The sequence below is a fragment of the Lissotriton vulgaris genome, chromosome 5 (genome assembly GCF_964263255.1).
Source record: "Lissotriton vulgaris chromosome 5, aLisVul1.2, whole genome shotgun sequence".
In the NCBI taxonomy this organism is placed as follows: Eukaryota; Metazoa; Chordata; class Amphibia; order Caudata; family Salamandridae; genus Lissotriton; species Lissotriton vulgaris.
The window spans coordinates 60,007,174-60,027,654 of NC_141693.1; the positions used below are offsets into that span (position 1 = coordinate 60,007,174).

Here is a 20,481-nt window from a genome sequence, read left to right on the forward strand (position 1 = left end):
TCCCTAAACCAACATTCGCAGGCACTCAGGGGTCACTTGTGTGGGGTAAAATGAATCAGTCTATCTTGGCAACTAATAAAGCTGTGGACATTGCTGCAAAGTGACTTCTGCACTTAAGGGAGTACCACGTCATCTGTCCATTCAGAACAACCATCCTGTCAAGAAGCTCCCGACTTTGATGCCAAAGTGTCCCAGAAACGGAGACAATAAACAAGAAGCTGTGCATCACGTACAGTGACTCTTTGTCTTGACCTCGGTCTGGTACATGGACGTAATAACAGTTTAATTCCTTGCACCGTGACACAAGCAAAAAGAAAATCACATATATAAATATTGCCTGAAGTCCACAGCACTACCGCTGCATGTGCCAATCAGTCACAATTAGAGAATCCTAATCAAGTTAATGGATATCTCGTATCTTGGTTGGTGCGTCTGCGGGGTATGAGGAACGTGTATATTGTATTCAACTTGAAAATGCATCCCTGACCAAGCCTGTTTGGCAGATCCGCTACGGCCACAGGAAAGGGGAAGGTACGCTAATGGCAGAAGGGATGAACAACATAAGAGGAGCAAAAAGCGGGGGCGGTAATTAGACGAAGGGACACGTAGCACAAGATGAGGGAGGAAAGGTGCAGAGCGGCATGCACAAAAAGTGGGCGGACGCACAGTAGTGGTTGTGAAAAGTGACTTTACGATAAACAGTTGCGCTTGTGAAAAGCGCTCATAAATAAATTCCAAAATAGTCCCAAACTCTGCCAAAGTAGTACAACTCCATTGTATACTAGGTCAAGATGCTGTGGGACAGTACCACTACTCTTCGGATGCTCACACACAACACAAGCAAGGGTGCAAATGTTTCACCTGGGAGTGCAGGCGGTGTACTCGGTTGCCCAGCAACACGCCGTCAGAGGCTGGAGGTGATTGGGTATGCCGCCTCATGTTTCCAAGCCGCTCTCCGCTTGCTCACGCTGCCTTGTGGTAAATCTATTCACACACTTTTCTCTGCTTATAGAGAAAGCAACTAACAGAACAAGCCCGGGAGTTGTGCACGCATTCTTCACTTTTCAAGCACTGCACTTGTGCTTGTGGCACGTCGCTGCTCGATCCCGCAAGGTGGATGCCGCCACAAGCATGAGTGCAGCGCTTGAAAAGTGAAGACCGATGGTTAAAGGCCCTCCTAGGGCAGCGCATGCGAGCTGCCGAGGCGAGACCTAAAAAATAGCCGCTAACAGAACAGAATCAGTTAACACGCTGGGAGAGGAGCTTGACCGAATTCAGGCGGCAGATACTCACAGTGATCAAAAAGGACACCAGTCGAATAAATAGTGACATGATAAGCAAACCCTTATTACAATTAGATCCAACCTTACTACTGGAAGTTTCCCCACTACTTGAAAATAAGAGTCAAAGCAGCAAAGTTAGAGCAGAAGCAAGAACTAGGAGGAAAGAAAAGGCTCACAAGTGGTGAAGCTGCTTCTCAAAAATAAATCAGGCTTCGACAGCTGTCCTTCAGGTAGAAAAGGATGAGAAATCTTGGGGCGAATGTTCTGCAGCTGGGGTGCATCTCAGAGGTGCTAGAAGGTGATCTGTACTAGTCAGTACACTTTATTAGATGGCACAGAGTGACAAAGCTACTTCAAAGGTATATAGTAGTAAACAGTGCACCGCAATGGATGCTGCAGGGAAGGAGAGCTACTAGAAGGTATACAGTACTAGTCAGAACACTGCATTAGATGGTGAAGAGTGACAGAGCTACCCCAAAGGCATAGAGTAGAAGCTAGTAATCCGCATAAGATGGCAAACTACTCCAAGGTATACAGTACTACTCAGTACACTGCATTAGACGTTGAAGAGTGAGAAAGCCACTCCAAGGAGTATAGTACTAGTCAGTACACTGCATTAGATGGTACACAGCTACAGAGCTATTCCAAGCTATAATGTAATAGCCAGTACACTGCATTAGGTTGTACAGAAAACAGGATTTATCCAAGACATACTGTACTAGTTAATACTCTATATTAGATGATACAGAGCAAGAGAGCTACTCGAAGGTATACAGTACCAGTCAGTACACTGCATTTGATGGTACAGAATGACAAATCTACTCCAAGGTATACAGTTCCAGTCATATACTACACTTCATTGTAGATGGATGCACTACATCAGTGTAGATATATGCGCTAGGTTAGTGTAGGTGCATGCGCTAGGCCAGCGTGGGTGCATGTGCTAGGTCAGTGTAGGTTCATACACTACGTCACTATAGGTGCATATGTTAGATCAGAGTAGAAGTATGAGCTAGGTCAGTGTAGGTGCATGGGGTAGCTCAGGGTAAGTGCATGAACTACGACAGTGTAGGTATATGAGCTAGGTCAGTGTGGGTGTATGCGCTGGGTCAGTATAGGTGCAAGTGTGGGTCAGTATAGGTGCATGCGCTGGGTCAGTGTAGATGCATGCGCTGGGTCATTGTAGAAGCATGTGTTAGGTCACTGTTGGAGCTAGAACTCTGGAATACAGAATGTGTTATGCAGTACATGCCAAATTCTGAGGTGCAATTCCATGCCATCCATATTATACTATGATCCCACCCCATATCACATCACACCATCCCATCATAACGTTCCATACCATACCACCATAACATACCATTCCATAAAACTCCAATCCACACCATCCAATCGCATCTAATCCCTTCCTACCCCATACCATACCACCATAACATTCCATGCCATACCATTCCATAGCACACCACACCAATCAACACCACACCATCCCATAATACCATATTACACCATGATACGAACCCATAGCACACCACACCATCCCATCCACTCGTAACGTTCCAAATCATACAATACCATACCATGCACAATCTCATCCCATCCTATCCCATACCATACGAACATAACCTTCTATACCATACCACACAAAACCATACCATACCACATAATTTTCATGAACCGTAACATACAGAGCTAATCGTCACAATGATATTTACCTTTATAACTCTTCACCACCATCTCTGGGTATTGAATCTTCACATTATTACACCTGTAATAAATGACACACACATCATCTTTGTATTAAAGAGCAATGACAGCTACAGGAACAAAGGATGAACATCACATAAGACCTGTATTTGAAATAAGATTCTGTATTAGGAGCAGCGCCTGCGGACTAGTGCTCAGGGTGAGTTACTGTTCATACACAACAGACAAAGCTCTAACTATATCCAAAAGCACCTTTAACATCTTATGCCAGGATGTGGGTGTTCTAAGGCAGATAGCTCAGTGAGACCAGTGTGCTTCATGTGAGTCCACGGAGTGCCTCAGATTGGGTCGTCTATGAGCGGTGGTCAGCTCAGTGAGAGGGGGGGGGGCTGAATAACCTGTTAAATCTGCTTCTGGTGGAGTCTTGTGTATATAAAGTACACACAGCCGGAGATTGGCCCCAATAATGCACGCATGGCTGGAGGGGTTACGTGTGCTCTGAAAACACCATAAATTCAGATGCCCCATTAGTTAGGAGCATATAGCCAATCAGGTAATGAAAAAGTGGTCCGCGACTGCTTTAGAGAAGAGTAATTTATAATTTATCATGTGTGTGTTGCTTAATTAAGTCAAACACCGGTAAGACATACCAACAATGAACACAACAACATACCCTGCTATCTAAGATAGCATTTTTCAAAACGTACAGTCAATGTAAAACACAAAAGCGCCAAAGAATTGTTTAAGTCTAGTATATTTAATTTTATATACTTGAACCAGATCAAAAGTTAATTTAGACAAATTTAGACAAAAGGAAGGTACAAAGGTTGCTCAAGGAACGGGAGAAGAATGGGTGTGCTCGTGATGGGTAGGAAAAGGTGAATGGTCACTAATATTCAGAGTTTATACATTTTTAATGCTTAGGCAATGGACTGGTAAAGAGACCAGTACAGAAAGGCAAAACTATAAGAAATATTCAGCATGCACGATCGCTGGACGCTCCGGATGGAGGCATCTTGGCTAACAGCTTACTTAGCTGGATGGTGATTTGAGGACAAGAATATATAAGCCATTCCTCTACTACCTTGGCAGGATTAGCACACACCCTCTGTTACTGCAAACTCCATCATTGCTGATCTAGAACTTTAGAGCACAGACTCCTCTAAAAATATATCCTCAAGTTTACTAGATGGCTCAGTGAGGTAAGTGCTCACTGCCAGCATCTGTCTGACCTGTAAGTCATATCTGTGAAATCCAGCAAGGCAAACTCACCCTTTCATCCTCAGGTCGTTACGCTGCACACAGTGGGTAATGGAAATATTGTTATCAGCAATGATGAATGTTCAAAAGCTGCAGTACTTTGGGAGATCTCTGCCCAGAGATCTCTGCCCACAGTTCTCTGCCCACATACCCTCTCTACAGAGGGAGACAGGCACATAATCCATGCAACTTTATTCACCATCATCACTGCTCTAGAACCTTGGTGGGGTTAGCACGCAAAACCTACAACTTTAAACCCCTTCATCGCTGCTCTAGAACCTTGGATCAATAAACACACAATCCCTGCCACTGTAGACCCCGTCTTCCCTGTTCTAGAACTTTTAATGGTATTAGCGCATTATACTATCTCTGGAGAGAGGAGATGTCATGTCACTATACGTTGTGACCTCGAGGCACTGTTACTTTTTAGTATTCTTCCTTCATCTTTGGCTGAACTGGTCTGTGGCATCCATAGGATCTATCTGTGATTTATCCTATGGGGGATCCATAGGGTCGGAATGGGCATTCATTTAATTATTGATATATAATATTACCATCTTGGCTCCTTCTTTGTGTGTAGTTCAAGTTCAAGTTCGTGCATTTGTATAGCGCACTACTCACCCAGAGGGTCTCAAGGCGCTAGGGGAAGGGGTTCATTGTTTGTCGAATAGCCAGGTTTTAAGTTCTTTTCTGAAGGAGATGTGGTTCTGAGTAAGGCGGAGGTGGGTGGGGAGTGAGTTCCAGGTCTTGGCAGCCAGGAAGGAGAAGGATCTGCCACCCATGGTGGATTTCCGGATGCGCAGGATTGCAGCGAGGGCTTGATTGGACGATCTTAGTTGGCAGGTGGGTTTGTAGAAGGACAGTCGAGTGTTGAGGCATTCGGGTCCTAGATTGTAGAGGGCCTTGTGTGCGTGGGTGAGAAAGCGGAAAGTAATTATTTTGTTGACGGGCAACCAGTGGAGGTTTTTTAGATGTCCGGTGATGTGATCTTGGCGAGGGATGTCTAATATGAGTCTCGCTGACGCGTTTTGTATGCGCTGGAGTTTTTTTCTGTAATTTTGCTGTGATTCCGGCGTATAGTGTGTTACCATAATCCAGTCGACTCGTGACCAGTGCGTGGGTGACAGTCTTCCTTATCTTGAGGGGGATCCAGCGGAACATCTTTTTGAGAATGCGAAGTACGTTGAAGCAGGAGGACGAGACGGCGTTGATTTGTCTGGACATCGAGAGAGAGGAGTCTAGGATGAAGCCAAGGTTACGTGCATGGTCTGTGGGTGTGGGTGCTATGCCCAGAGCGGAAGGCCACCAAGAGTCGTCCCAAGCTGAGGGGGAAGATCCCAGGATGAGCACCTCTGTTTTGTCAGAGTTGAGTTTAAGGCGGCTATGTTTCATCCATTCGGCTACTTCTTTCATGCCTTCGTGAAGGTTGGTTTTGGCTGTGTTGGGGTCTTTGGTGAGGGAAAGGATTAACTGGGTGTCGTCGGCGTAAGAGATGATGTTGAGGTTGTGTTGACGCGCAATGGAGGCGAGAGGACTCATGTAGACGTTGAAGAGGGTGGGACTGAGTGAGGATCCTTGAGGTACGCCGCAGATGACTTCGGTTCAGAAAAGGGGGTGGTGATGAACAGAGTGTCTGAATTAAGCAGACCACTCTTACCCAGTCCAAAGATCAGGGCTTGATCCATCACCGTTATTTATCTCACTGCACCATCCCAGCTCAGAACCTGGCTATATGCAAATCAGTCTGTCCCTGGCCCAGTGCATCATGGGAACAGGGCAGACTAAACTACCAAGCCAATTCTTCACCAGAAAGGAGACAAGCTACCGGGGACCGGTTTCTGGCATTTCAGCCGTCTTCGGCCCGGCTTGCTTGAATCCTGATGGTGCAGTGAGAAAGGGACTCATGTCTGAGTATACCCTGCCACACCTATAGTGGCCAAAAACGATTCAGAAAAGGGGGTGGTGATGAACAGAGTGTCTGAATTAAGCAGACCACTCTTACCCAGTCCAAAGATCAGGGCTTGATCCATCACCGTTATTTATCTCACTGCACCATCCCAGCTCAGAACCTGGCTATATGCAAATCAGTCTGTCCCTGGCCCAGTGCATCATGGGAACAGGGCAGACTAAACTACCAAGCCAATTCTTCACCAGAAAGGAGACAAGCTACCGGGGACCGGTTTCTGGCATTTCAGCCGTCTTCGGCCCGGCTTGCTTGAATCCTGATGGTGCAGTGAGCCAGAAACCGGTCCCCGGGAGCTTGTTTCCTTCCCAGTGTAAGAATTGGCTTTTGTAGTTTGGTTTGCCCTGTTCCCATCATGCACTGGGACAGGAACAGACTAATTTGCATACAGCCAGGTTCTGAAACTGGGATGGTGCAGTGAGCTAAAAAACGGTGTTGGATCTAGCCCTGATCTCTTGACTGGGTGAGAGCTTTCTGCTTAATTCAGAGACTCTGTCCCTCACCACCCCTTGTTGTAAATATTTTTGTCCACCCTAAGCGTGGAAGGGTATTCTCAGATGTGAGACCCTTGCTCATTGCACCATCAGGATTCAAGCAAACCGGGCCGAAGACGGCTGTAATGCCAGAAACCGGTCCCCGGGAGCTTGTTTCCTTCCCAGTGTAAGAATTGGCTTTTGTAGTTTGGTTTGCCCTGTTCCCATCATGCACTGGGACAGGAACAGACTAATTTGCATACAGCCAGGTTCTGAAACTGGGATGGTGCAGTGAGCTAAAAAACGGTGTTGGATCTAGCCCTGATCTCTTGACTGGGTGAGAGCTTTCTGCTTAATTCAGAGACTCTGTCCCTCACCACCCCTTGTTGTAAATATTTTTGTCCACCCTAAGCGTGGAAGGGTATTCTCAGATGTGAGACCCTTGCTCATTGCACCATCAGGATTCAAGCAAACCGGGCCGAAGACGGCTGTAATGCCAGAAACCGGTCCCCGGGAGCTTGTTTCCTTCCCAGTGTAAGAATTGGCTTTTGTAGTTTGGTTTGCCCTGTTCCCATCATGCACTGGGACAGGAACAGACTAATTTGCATACAGCCACTGGGATGGTGCAGTGAGCTAAAAAACGGTGTTGGATCTAGCCCTGATCTCTTGACTGGGTGAGAGCTTTCTGCTTAATTCAGAGACTCTGTCCTTCACCACCCCTTGTTGTAAATATGCAGATGACTTCGGTGGCCTCTGAGTAGAATGGGGGAAGTCGGACTCTTTGAGTTCTCCCGGCGAGGAATGAGATGATCCAGTCCAAGGCCTTTCCTTGTATGCCGATGTTGCTGAGGCGATGTATAAGGGTGCTGTGGCAGACTGTGTCGAAAGCGGCGGATAGGTCGAGTAGGATGAGGGCCACAGTTTCTCCGTTGTCCAGGAGTGTTCGGATATCGTCGGTCCCTGCAATGAGGGCAGTTTCGGTGCTATGTTTGGCTCAAACCCGGATTGAGATGGATCAAGGGAGTTGTTGGATTCAAGGAAGGCGGCGTGCTGGCTGTTGATGGCTTTCTCGATGACTTTGGCCGGGAATGGGAGGAGGGATATGGGTCGGTAGTTTTTAAGTTCAGAGGGGTCTGCTGTGGGTTTCTTCAGAAGGGCGCTGTGTTCGGCGTGTTTCCAGCTTTCTGGAAAGGTGGCAGAGTTGAACGAGCAGTTGATGACATCACGGAGATGGGGTGCGATGATGGAGTCAGCTTTGTTGAAGATGTGGTGGGCGCAGGGATCGGTGGGCGAGCCAGAGTGGATTGAGTTCATGAGGCGAATGGTGTCTTCAGTGGTGATTGGGTTCCAGCCGTTGAGGTTGTTAGTTGGCGGAGTAGGATCTGAGGGGGGTGGGGAGGGTTGATCGCTGGGAGTAATCTCAAAGCTGTTGTGGATGTCGGCAATTTTGTTGTAGAAGAAGGAGGATAACGCGTCGCAGAGGTCTTGGGAGGGAGTGATGTCGTTAGAAGCTGCGGTGGGGTTGGTGAATTCTTTGACGATGTTGAAGAGTTCCTTGCTGTTATGAGAGTTGTTGTCAAGACGATCCTTGAGTGCTGATTTCTTGGCGGATCGAATCAGTTGGTGGTGTTTGCGGGTGGCTGTCTTGAGGGTGGCCATGTTGTCGGAGGTTGGGTTTTTTCTCCATTTCTTCTCCAGGGTGCGGCATAGCTTCTTGGATTTTTTAAGTTCGTCATTGAACCAGGGGGCCTTTTTGCTGGCTGATATCATCTGGTGCTTTTTCAGGGGTGCTAATTCGTCAGCACTGTGGGTAATCCATTGTCTGAGGTTGGTGGCCGCTTGGTTTGGGTCCAAGAGAGGGTGGGGGGGGTTTGGTTGAGTGATGTGAGGAGCTGGTCGGAGGTGATTTTGTTCCAGTTTCTCCGAGGAATAGGTTGTGGACGGTTGTGGGTCAGGGTGGTTTTGTAGCTGAAGTGAAGACAGCTGTGGTCCGTCCAGTGGAAGGCTGTAGTGCGATCGAAGGAGATGTGCTTGCTAGAGGTGAAGATAGGGTCGAGCGTGTGTCTGGCTGTGTGGGTGGGGGTGTCAACAAGTTGTTTGAGTCCGAGATTGGCCAGGTTGTCCAGAAGGGTGGTGGTGTTACTGTCGTGTTTGTTTTCAAGGTGGAAGTTGAGGTCTCCTAGAAGAATGTAGTTCTCGGAGGCGAGGGCGTGTGGGCTGATGAAGTCCGTGATGTCATTGTTGAATTGAGTGCGGGTACCTGGGGGCCTGTAGATGAGGGTGCCTCTAAGTGTGGTCCTGGGGTCGGTGTGGATCTGAAAGTGGAGATGTGCGGCGGTTGCAAGATTGTCGTCGGAGCTGGCTGTGATTTTGATGGTGTTCTTATGGATGATGGCGATGCCTCCTCCTGTTTGATTGGAGCGGTCTTTACGGATAATCTTGTAATTGTCCGGTATGGCTTTGGCGATGTCGGGGGCTGATGATGTGCTCATCCATGTTTCAGTAAGGAAGGCGATGTCAGGTGACGCAGTGTCGAGTAGGTCCCAGAGTTCGGTAGCGTGTCTGTGGACCGAGCGGGTGTTGAGCAGGATGCACTTTAGGCGGTTAGAGTCGGTGCTGTGATTGGAGGAAGAGGGTTTGGTGAGGGTCCTGAGGCAGTTGAACTTGCAGTGGAGGCAGGCGAATGGGCCGTGAGTAAGTCCTGGAGTAGCTTTGCAGCATAGTGGTGTACGTCCGGGGTCGAGAGTGAGGAGAGTAGCGGCATCATATGTGAGTCGAGTGGGATGGGAGCGGTGGGGACCAGGGGGTCTGGTGCTGGGCGCGGGCCAGGCGCAGACGGGCATAGACGGGCTTACCTTTGGCGCACCTTCGGCGCGACTGGGGCGCGTCCGCTGCGCGCAAATATGTCTGTCATATATGGATAGTGGAAGGGGAGGGGCGAGGGAGGGCCAGCTGGGAAGGCGGGAGCGGGGTGGAGACCAGGGCAGGGGGACACAACAACAACAACAACAAAATGGCTGGCGGCCTTAGACGGATCGAGCAGATGTACTATTAACAGTAGAAAAGCAGAAAACAATGCTTGAGCGGTAGTACACAGCGCAATACGGCGATGGTAATGCAATGTAAGGCAGCAATGAGATTCGTCAATATCACTCAGAGCAGGCAGCGGAGATGAGCTACGATACCAGTCACTGAGGCGAGGCAGGTCAGGGAGCAGCGTGGGGGAGCGACCGTGTCTGCAGGGAGCAGGACGGTCACAGCGCGTTAGAGTTAGAGCTGTGTAGGTAGTATTAGTGGGAGGGAGGGTCAGCTGGGAAGGCGGGAGCGGGGTGGAGACCAGGGCAGGGCGACACAACAACAACAATAACAAAATGGCCGGCGGCCTTAGACGGATCGAGCAGATGTACTATTAACAGTAGAAAAGCAGAAAACAATGCTTAAGCGGTAGTACACAGCGCAATACGGCGATGGTAATGCAATGTAAGGCAGCAATGAGATTCGTCAATATCACTCAGAGCAGGCAGCGGAGATGAGCTACGATACCAGTCACTGAGGCGAGGCAGGTGAGGGAGCAGCGTGGGGGAGCGACCGTGTCTGCAGGGAGCAGGACGGTCACAGCGCATTAGAGTTAGAGCTGCGTAGGTAGTATTAGTGGGAGGGAGGGTCAGCTGGGAAGGCGGGAGCGGGGTAGAGACCAGGGCAGGGCGACACAACAACAACAATAACAAAATGGCCGGCGGCCTTAGACGGATCGAGCAGATGCACTATTAACAGTAGAAAAGCAGAAAACAACGCTTACGCAGTAGTACACAGTGCAATACGGTTGTGAGAACGAGATGTGTTAAATAAGAACCCACTGTGCTCTGGAAGCCCCCACGTGCACAAGGATGTGCATCCAAATCCCTTTATTCAATCCCAGTCTGGGGTTATTTACACCTAAAATGCATCCATCAGATGACCTTTGATGGGTCAAATGTGGGCTGCAATGAATTCTGCAGTCAAAGCCTCCCAGCTCCGACTGATTCTCCCTTAAAAACATATTGGCGTTGGTTTACACCCTTCCAGACACTGAGCAAAGGATGTGAGGGGTAAGGGCCTTCCTGAAAGAATGGCTGGGGAGAAGCTGGACCCCACCCTAATTACACTTCTAAAGATTCACACAAGGAAACTGACATCAGGCCTGGTCTTGCCTTGTAACCCTGGACAGTTTAGAAACAAGACCAGGGGATTGGGAAGAACTGACCAGAACCAGTTTTGGGGTTGGTTGGGGAATTTCCCCACAAAAAGCTGGCACCAGTATGAAATGAGGACCTTCAGAACATTCCATCAGAACACTCCTGGACATGTGGAAGATTCAGAAGAAGGACTGCCGTGCTGCTGCAAGGACTGCCCTGCTGCTGGGAGGACTGCCCTGCTGCTGGGAGGACTGCCCTGCTGCTGGAAGGACTGCCCTGCTGCTGGAAGGACTGCCCTGCTGCTGGAAGGACTGCCGTGCTGCTGGAAGGACTGCCGTGCTGCTGGAAGGACTGCCCTGCTGCTGGAAGGACTGCCCTGCTGCTGGAAGGACTGCCCTGCTGCTGGAGGGACTGCCCTGCTGCTGGAAGGACTGCCCTGCTGCTGGAAGGACTGAACTGCTGCTGGAAGGACTGCCCTGCTGCTGGAAGGACTGCCCTGCTGCTGGAGGGACTGCCCTGCTGCTGGAGGGACTGCCCTGCTGCTGGAAGGACTGCCCTGCTGCTGGAGGGACTGCCCTGCTGCTGGAAGGACTGCCCTGCTGCTGGAAGGACTGCCCCGCTGCTGAAAGGACTGCCCAGCTGCTCGAAGGACTGCCCTGCTGCTGGAAGGACTGCCTCGCTGCTGGGAGAACTGCTCGCCTCTGGAAGGACTGCCCTGCTGCTGGAAGGACTGCCCTGCTGCTGGAAGGACCGCCCTGCTGCTGGAAAGACTGCCCTGCTGCGGGAAGGACCGCCCTGCTGCGGGAAGGACTGCCCTGCTGCGGGAAGGACCGCCCTGCTGCTGGAAGGACTGCCCCGCTGCTGGAAGGACTGCCCTGCTGCAGGAATGACTGCCCTGCTGCTGGATGCACTGCCCTGCTGCTGGATGCACTGCCCTGCTGCTGGAAGGTCTGCTCCGCCTCTGGAAGGACTGCCCTGCTGCTGGAAGGACTGCCCTGCTGCTGGAAGGACCGCCCTGCTGCGGGAAGGACCGCCCTGCTGCTGGAAGGACCGCCGTGCTGCTGGAAGGACTGTCCTGCTGCTGGAAGGACTGCCCTGCCCTGCTGGAAGGACTGCCCCGCTGCTGGAAGGACTGCCCTGCTGCCGAAAGGACCGCCCTGCTGCGGGAAGGACCGCCCTGCTGCTGGAAGGACTGCCCCGCTGCTGGAAGGACTGCCCCGCTGCTGGAAGGACTGCCCTGTTGCGGGAAGGACTGCCCCGCTGCTGGAAGGACTGCTGTGCTGCTGGAAGGACTGCCCTGCTGCGGGAATGACTGCCCTGCTGCTGGAAGGACTGCCCTGCTGCTGGATGCACTGCCCTGCTGCTGGAAGGACTGCCCTGCTGCTGGAAGGACTGCCCTGCTGCTGGAAGGTCTGCTCCGCCTCTGGAAGGACTGCCCTGCTGCTGGAAGGACTGCCCTGCTGCTGGAAGGACCGCCCTGCTGCTGGGAGGACTGCCCTGCCCTGCTGGAAGGACTGCCCCGCTGCTGGAAGGACTGCCCTGCTGCTGAAAGGACCGCCCTGCTGCTGGAAGGACCGCCCTGCTGCTGGAAGGACTGTCCTGCTGCTGGAAGGACTGCTCTGTCCTGCTGGAAGGACTGCCCCGCTGCTGGAAGGACTGCCCCGCTGCTGGAAGGACTGCCCTGCTGCTGAAAGGACTGCCCTGCTGCTGGAAGGACTGCCCTGCTGCTGGAAGGACTGCCCTTCTGCTGCAAGGACTGCCCTGCTGCGGGAAGGACTGCCCTGCTGCTGCAAGGACTGCCCTGCTGCTGCAAGGACTGCCCTGCTGCTGCAAGGACTGCCCTGCTGCTGCAAGGACTGCCCTGCTGCTGGAAGGAATGCCATGCTGCTAGAAGGAATGCCATGCTGCTGGAAGGACTGCCATGCTGCTGGAAGGACTGCCATGCTGCTGGAAGGACTGCCCCGCTTCTGGAAGGACTGCCCTGCTGCTGGAAGTACTACCTGATGCTGCTGGAAGGACTGCCTGATGCTGCTGGAAGGACTGCCCTGCTGCTGGAAGGACTGCCCTGCTGCTGCAAGGACTGCCCTGCTGCTGCAAGGACTGCCCTGCTGCTGGAAGGAATGCCTGCTGCAAGGACTGCCCTGCTGCTGCAAGGACTGCCCTGCTGCTGCAAGGACTGCCCTGCTGCTGGAAGGACTGCCATGCTGCTGGAAGGACTGCCATGCTGCTGGAAGGACTGCCATGCTGCTGGAAGGACTGCCCTGCTGCTGGAAGGACTGCCTTGCTGCTGAAAGGACTGCCCTACTGCTGGAAGGACTGCCCTGCTGCTGGAAGGACTGCCCTGCTGCTGGAAGGACTGTCCTGCTGCTGGAAGGACTGAGCCGCTACTGGAAGGACTGCCCTGCTGCTGGAAGGACTGCCATGCTGCTGGAAGGACTGCATTGCTGTCTGAAGAGGGAGGGTTGGACCTGCTTGCCTAGGTCACAGGCTACCCAGAGTGACTCTAGGGGTTAGTCGACTGACCTCCTGTGTGAGCGACATTGACACCACAAGCTTCTAGAGACCTCCCTGCAATTGCCCTGCTGACCAGTACCAACTTGACCTGCCTGGACCTGCAAGAACCTGTTGTTGTCCTGTAGGCATTATAGACTGTGCGCTCTTGTGATACAACGCAGGGATCCTGATATGGTATAGCCTTACAGAGCGCAGACTCTTGTAATATGATGCCTAGCTGATGACATGATGTATCCTTACAAAGTATAGTGTCCTGTAATATGACACCTGGCTCCTGACATGGTGTAACCTTACAGAGCGTACACCCCTGTATTACGATGCATAGATGCTTACATGGTAAATGCGAACACAGTCTAGACCCTTGTAATAGGATGCCTGGTTTCTGACAAGTTACAGGCTCACAGATTGTAGACTCCTGTACGACAACGTCTGGACCACAACATGGTATAGGCGTACAGAGTTTAGGCCCCTGTAATACGATGCCGAATCCCGACATGGCACAGGCTGTAGACTCTTGTAATATGTCGCCTGGCTCCTGCCATGGGAAAGGTGTACAAAGTGCAGACCAGTAATACAATGCCTGGATCCTGACATTTTAGAGGCTTACAGAGTGTAGACTCATGTAATAAGATGCCTGGCTACTGAGATGGTATAGCGTTACAATGGAGACTCTTGTAATACGAAGCCTGGCTCCTGACATGGTACAGGCTTACAGAGTGTAGACTTTTTTAATCACATTTTTATTGAATATAAGACGACAGGAAAATCCAATCAATATCATCAGGCTTTGTAGAGATACATAATAGATCCCCCACTTCACACAAGTTGGAACTCGACGTTATCATAAGTCTACATCACTACACACATCTGTGACTACATTCCCGCCCAAGGCCATTAAAGAGGACCTCATTCCTGAAGCAGAGCAGAAGGTCATTCCAGTGACCCCCAACTCTTTTCCCACTTACGGGGGCAACCGCGACCCCCATAGATCACCTTCTCCGCCACCATCATCGGTCCATATCACGCCTCCAATCCTTGAGCTGTGGTGGTGATTCTGCTCCCCCAATCTTGCCATGTTCCTTTTGGGGACCATGAGGCCTAAAGTGACTCATATTTGCTCCATGCGGCCCAGATCCGTGGCCTCCCACACATTCAGGAGGCAGCACTTCGCCGAGGGAGACGAGCCCCCGCCTCTGACACTGTTTATACAGGCCACCACTGATGTCCAATAAGTCTGTATTGCTGAACAGTGCCAGAGTATATGGTAAGAGGTGCCTTCTCCCCCACACCCCCGCACGCAAGCTGATTCAGGGCTCCTTCCCATTTTGACCAATGTATTGCAAAAGACATAGGCCCTGTGTGGTATCTTGAGTTGCACCAGACGAAATCGTGATCTGATCGCCATCTCTTTGGGAGAGGCTAGGGCTATCTGCCAGTCCTCATCCTCCATGTCTCCTATGTCAGTACCCAACGTTGCTGGAGCTGAAGCAATGTGCCGGATGCACTGTTAATAAGGTTTTTATACGTGAAGGAGATTGCTTTGCATACCATGTAGTCATCTAATATTCTGTTTTCTAACAGGGATGCTTCAGTTGGACCTCCCCTTTAGGGACCGCTGCCATTAAAGTTTAGGGCCAGAGATCCTGAATCTGGAAATGAATCCCTATGTAATGGAGGAATTTTGCTCAAAGCCCTGGACTTTTTCAGATTCAAAAGGACAAGTAGAGAAAGGGTTGTGAGCGTCAGCTGTTCTCTTTCTTTTACAACGTTTTCTATGAAAAAATTATAATTAGTGAAATGGACTCAAATCATGTGACAAATAAAAAGAACTATTCTCACTCAAACCTACTCGTATTGGTTACATCCAAATAAGGAATTAGCCTACTGATGGGTATATATACGTGGCTGCCATAAAGTGTGGTGGACATGAAGGTATCAGAAGGTTTCTGGGTCGACGAGGTAATATTCATGCTGTAAATCAGGAAACGGCAAAACTGTTCCACCCCTCCATAGATCTCCCTCCCTGGAGAAACCTATCAGGTCCCATTTTTCAAAGCCGGGTCTTCGGCCTAATGTGCCCAGTATTCCTGAGTCCCATAGGGGTGTTGACTGGGTGATCCTACCCTCCCAGTCCAGTGTTTTAAGAGTTGTGTGCCACAGTTGGACCGGAAGAGCTGTGGGTCCTGTGAGGATCATATAACATGGGGAGGTGACAGTGATCGTGTGTATTCAAGTGGCCGTAACACATAACAGTCCATATGAAACGCCGTATTGGCTGCAGGCCGATGTGCCCATTGGTTAACAGTGGTGAGCTGTGCTGCCTGGTAATATCTGAGGATGTCGGGCAACGTAATACCACCGTCATACGAGTCATGTGTCATTTTTCTGAGGGCTATATGAGGGGCACCCCTTCCCACAACAAGGTCCTTAATTCAGTCTCTATAGTCCAGAAGTAGGTATCGGGGACTGAGAATGGTGCATTTTGCACAAGTAAAGAAACCGCTGCAGTGCCATCATCTTGGACAAAGCAGCTGGTCCAAGAAGGGACAAGGGCAGGGCCCTCCAGTGGCAAACGTCTCTCCTGAGATTCTGTAGGGGACCCTGGAGATTATTGTCATAGAATGAGTCGGGATCGGTGGTGACATAGATACCAAATATCGGAAGCCATCAGAAACTACCCTTGCTACACATCCCCTATCTTGTCACGAAGAGTACCCACAAAGAACAAATAGCGTCCATTTAGACCACTTAATGGTGTATCCCAAGTATCTACCGAAGGTTGTGAATATTTCCAGTATACGACTCAGGGAGCTGCGGGAGCTGCTATATACAATAATATATTGTCAGCGTACAGAGAAATTATGTATTCCCACTCCTCCATCCAGTGTAGGCCACGTATCAAAGGGTCAGAGAATTCACAGGTCGTCAGTGGTTCTAGAGCTAGGGCAAACAAGAGAGGTGAAAGAGGGCAACCCTGTTGTGGTCTCACACCTCAAGGGGAATTATCTAGAGGTTTTCGCATTAATGACTACCCAGGCCAGGGAATTGGTGTATAATAATCGTAATAATCAATAAACAAGGAGGGAGAGGGTCTGTAGGGATGGTTTACCGACCCCTAAATGCTACTATCCCTAGAAACTGTTAGAACAACATAAGGTAGCACGGGGTCAAAACAAGGGGAGGGGGGACTAAGTACAACCCTGAACGGTGACTAGAAAGAATTACTGAAGTGTCTAGAGTGGAAAGAAACCTGGGACCACCAGTCTCATTACTAGAAAGTTCCCATCAGTCACCACTCGGTTCCGCCCTTCATCATCTGGGATCCTTCACCTTCAGAGACCGGAGATAGGACCCACAGTGGACTGGTCAGGTGTTGGGAACCTAATCTCAACTGTGGGGTCCAGAATGAGGGGAACCCTTCAGAAGGTGGTGACTAAAAACAGTGCTAAAATAAGTGAGGTGCAATGTGCAAAAGTGATATGAATAAAAATTAGGTAGAGAAGTGAAAAAGAATTTTTAATAAGGAATCACTTCACTCCTAAAGTTAAAAAAGAGTGCGTGGTGGTTTAAACAAATAACCACTGTTGGAAAAAGAAGGTCGACATGTTTCTGCAGACTAACAGGATCAATAAAGTATCCAGCTGCTTCTTCAGGACCAAGACGCTACTGCTTAAGAAATTGGAAATAAACAAATATCACCTGAAATCCGGTGATATAATTCTTCTCCTGGCAATTGGGCAGGAGGAAGAAATCCCACCTCACCTGGCACACAGCGCAGGTAAATTGGGGCACCGCTCTGTCCAGGAGAAGAATTATATCACTGGATTTCAGGTGATATTTGTTTATTTCCAATTTCTTAAGCAGTAGCGTCTTGGTCCTGAAGAAGCAGCTGGATACTTTATTGATCCGGTTAGTCTGCAGAAACATGTCGACCTTCTTTTTCCAACAGTGGTTATTTGTTTAAACCACCACGCACTCTTTTTTAACTTTAGGAGTGAAGTGATTCCTTATTAAAAATTATTTTTCACTTCTCTACCTAATTTTTATTCATATCACTTTTGCACATTGCACCTCACTTATTTTAGCACTGCTTTTAGTCACCACCTTCTGAAGGGTTTCCCTCATTCTGGACCCCACAGTTGAGATTAGGTTCCCAACACCTGACCAGTCCACTGTGGGTCCTATCTCCGGTCTCTGAAGGTGAAAGATCCCAGATGATGAAGGGCGGAACCGAGTGGTGACTGATGGGAACTTTCTCGTAATGAGACTGGTGGTCCCAGGTTTCTTTCCACTCTATACACTTCAGTAATTCTTTCTAATCACCGTTCAGGGTTGTACTTAGTCCCCCCTCCCCTTGTTTTGACCCTGTGCTACCTTATGTTGTTCGTATAATAATCGTACCCAGGACAAGAACTTGGGGTCGAAGCTCATCCGTTCCAGCACAGCAAAAAGGTATAGCCATTCCACTGTGTCGAATGCCATACGAGCATTAAGGGACATAATAGTTGCGTCTTCTTGTGTAGAAAGGGCGAGCCCCGACATTCCGTGGAGACATCGCAGATTGAAGGTCGCGTTTCTACATGGCGTGAAACAGGACTGGTGTGGATGCACCAATTTGGTAATAATTTGTATTCATCTATGGGCTAATTGTTTCACCAAAATTTTGATCTCAGCGTTGAGGAGGGAAATGGGTCTGCAGGAGGAGCAGTCCTCAGCTGGCCTACCCTCCTTATGAAGGACCACAATGGAAGCAAGCCTTTGGTCTCTGGAGAGCACCCCCTTTTCCCGACTCCCCAAGTACATTTAAAGTAATTGCGGTGCAATAAGAGTCATAGTAATCTTGTATAACTAGATCGGGAGCACGTTATGACACATTGCTTTCCCTGATGCGATATTGCGAATCGCTTGGGCAATTGTGTCCTCTGTAGGATCACTTTCCATGAAGGCTCTGTCTTCAGTAGGGAGTGTAGGAAGTCGTAAATGCCAAGAAAGTCATGGGAATGTCACATATTAGTAGCCCCGACTGGGGAGTATAGGTGCTTGTAGTAATCTGAGAAGGCATTCGCAATATCTTGGGGATCTGTAAGAAACACCCTGGTGCCCTGAGAGATCCCGGTAACCCATCGAATCGCCTTTTCCCAGACGTGGGTCCCTTGCTCACTTTGCCACTGAATTCAAACTAGCCTGACTGATGAAGGGTGTTACCCAGAAACCGGTCCCAGGATGCTTGATTCCGGTTCAGGGAAGACCTGACTTGGCAATTCGGGCTGGACTGTTCCCATGAGGCACAGGGTCAAGACTGACTTTCATATAACTGGGTCTGAACCGAGGTGGCGAAGTGAGCTAAAGAATGATGATGGATTCAGCCCAGATCTGTGACTGGGGGTGAGTGTCTGAAATGTTTCAGCGCTCCGTCTATCATCTCCTTGTGTTTGCTCCATTTAGCAATGCCAGATATATCCCAATTGGGGGAGCGGTCAGATATCCCCCTAGCCAAATAGTGCATCTCTCGGAATCACGAGATGTGGTGGGCCAAAGTGAGTAGGAGGGAAATACGGGAGAGACGCCCAATGAGCCTCCGAGGGAAATGTAAAATTCTGAGTGATGGGATTGTATGTTTGCCATACATCTACCAACCCCATTGCTGTAAAGAAGGCCATCAAATGTGTGTGGGAAGTGGTCACGTGGCGTGGGGGTTGACAGTCAAGTGAATCACGCATGGTCATATTAAAGTCACCCCTAATAGGAGTTCACCCAAGTCCAGAAGAGTGCTGCTGTGTAAGGACAGATGGTTATACACTGATAGGACATTTATCGGTTCCCCCTCCCATATCCCAGAGAGGGCTGTGCATCTATATAGGGGGTTGTAGGGGATTGCTTCACTGTCAACTGCAATTATTTTTTAATAGAATGCCTACTGCTCTAGAGCTTGTTGTCAAACCTGCATATATCACCAACTTGTGACCCCTGCCGTCTAGAGCTTTGCAAGTGTTACCTATCAGATGTATCTCCTGTAGGAGGACCACCATCAGGTGAATGCCGTTTAACATATTGTCGATTTACAAAAGGGGGTGGTGATGAACAGAGTGTCTGAATTGAGCAGACCACTCTTACCCAGTCCAAAGATCAGGGCTTGATCCATCACCGTTATTTATCTCACTGTTCCCATCATGCACTGGGACAGGAACAGACTAATTTGCATACAGTCAGGGTCTGAAACTGGGATGGTGCAGTGAGCTAAAAAACGGTGTTGGATCTAGCCCTGATCTTTTGACTGGGTGAGAGCTTTCTGCTTAATTCAGAGACTCTGTCCCTCACCACCCTTTTTTGTAAATGTTTAACATATTGTAGCACTACCCCGCTTGATTCTGTCTCCCAATCCTTTCACATTCCAGGATAGGATGCAGATATCAGAGACTGCTCGCATCATCATTCCAGGGGCCTAGTGTTGTCTGTAGCCATGCGGGGCCGGGCCTGTCCGTATATACATAAAGTGTAGTCTCTATGTTACAATATGTGTGGAGCACATCATCAAGAGAAATAACATTAAATTCAACACAACCCATTCCCTTCCCTCCCTTCAGCCCCAAATGTTGAAACCCTCCATCCCGCCTCCCTGCACAGCAAACTCAAAACTGCCTGCCACCAAACTCTGCAGAGTGCCCATCACCCCACCACAACATGAAACAAGTACAGGAACTGTGACTACCCAACGAACTGCACCCCCGGCCTCTCCCATAACTGGTACCAAAGAGCACAACTAAATCCCACAGTAGTGCAACACTTTTAAATAGAATTTTCGTCTTTCATCCCATTGCATCTATATATTTCAGCCATCTTCGTAGCTTCCCTGCCTCCCCACTGGCTTCAAGCTAGCCTGGCTGATGACGGCTGATTAGCCAGAAACTGGTCCCAGGATGCTTGTTTCCGGTCCAGGGAAGGCATGGCTTGGCAGTTCAGGCTGGACTGTTCCCATGAGGCACAGGGTCAGACTGATTTGCATATGGCCATGTCGAACTGGGGTGGCGGAGTGAGCTAAAGAATGATGATGGATTAAACCCAGATCAGTTGACTGGGGGTGAGTGCTTGCAATGTTCAACACTCCGTCC

General features: G+C 49.7%; 1 protein-coding gene across 3 annotated transcripts in view; it reads right to left on the minus strand.

Annotated features, from left to right (window-relative positions):
• LOC147710155 (E3 ubiquitin-protein ligase TRIM39-like) overlaps positions 1 to 20,481 on the minus strand; it is a 99,038-nt gene that overhangs the window by 11,449 nt on the left and 67,108 nt on the right. For 2 of the 3 annotated variants that reach the window (XM_086920850.1, XM_086920848.1), the window contains one exon: positions 2,996 to 3,048. The exons of the other annotated variant lie outside the window; for it this stretch is intronic. In XM_086920850.1, the coding sequence (XP_086776976.1) occupies positions 2,996 to 3,048 (53 nt within the window). The remainder of the gene's footprint in view (positions 1 to 2,995; positions 3,049 to 20,481) is intronic. 3 annotated transcript variants of the gene reach the window in all.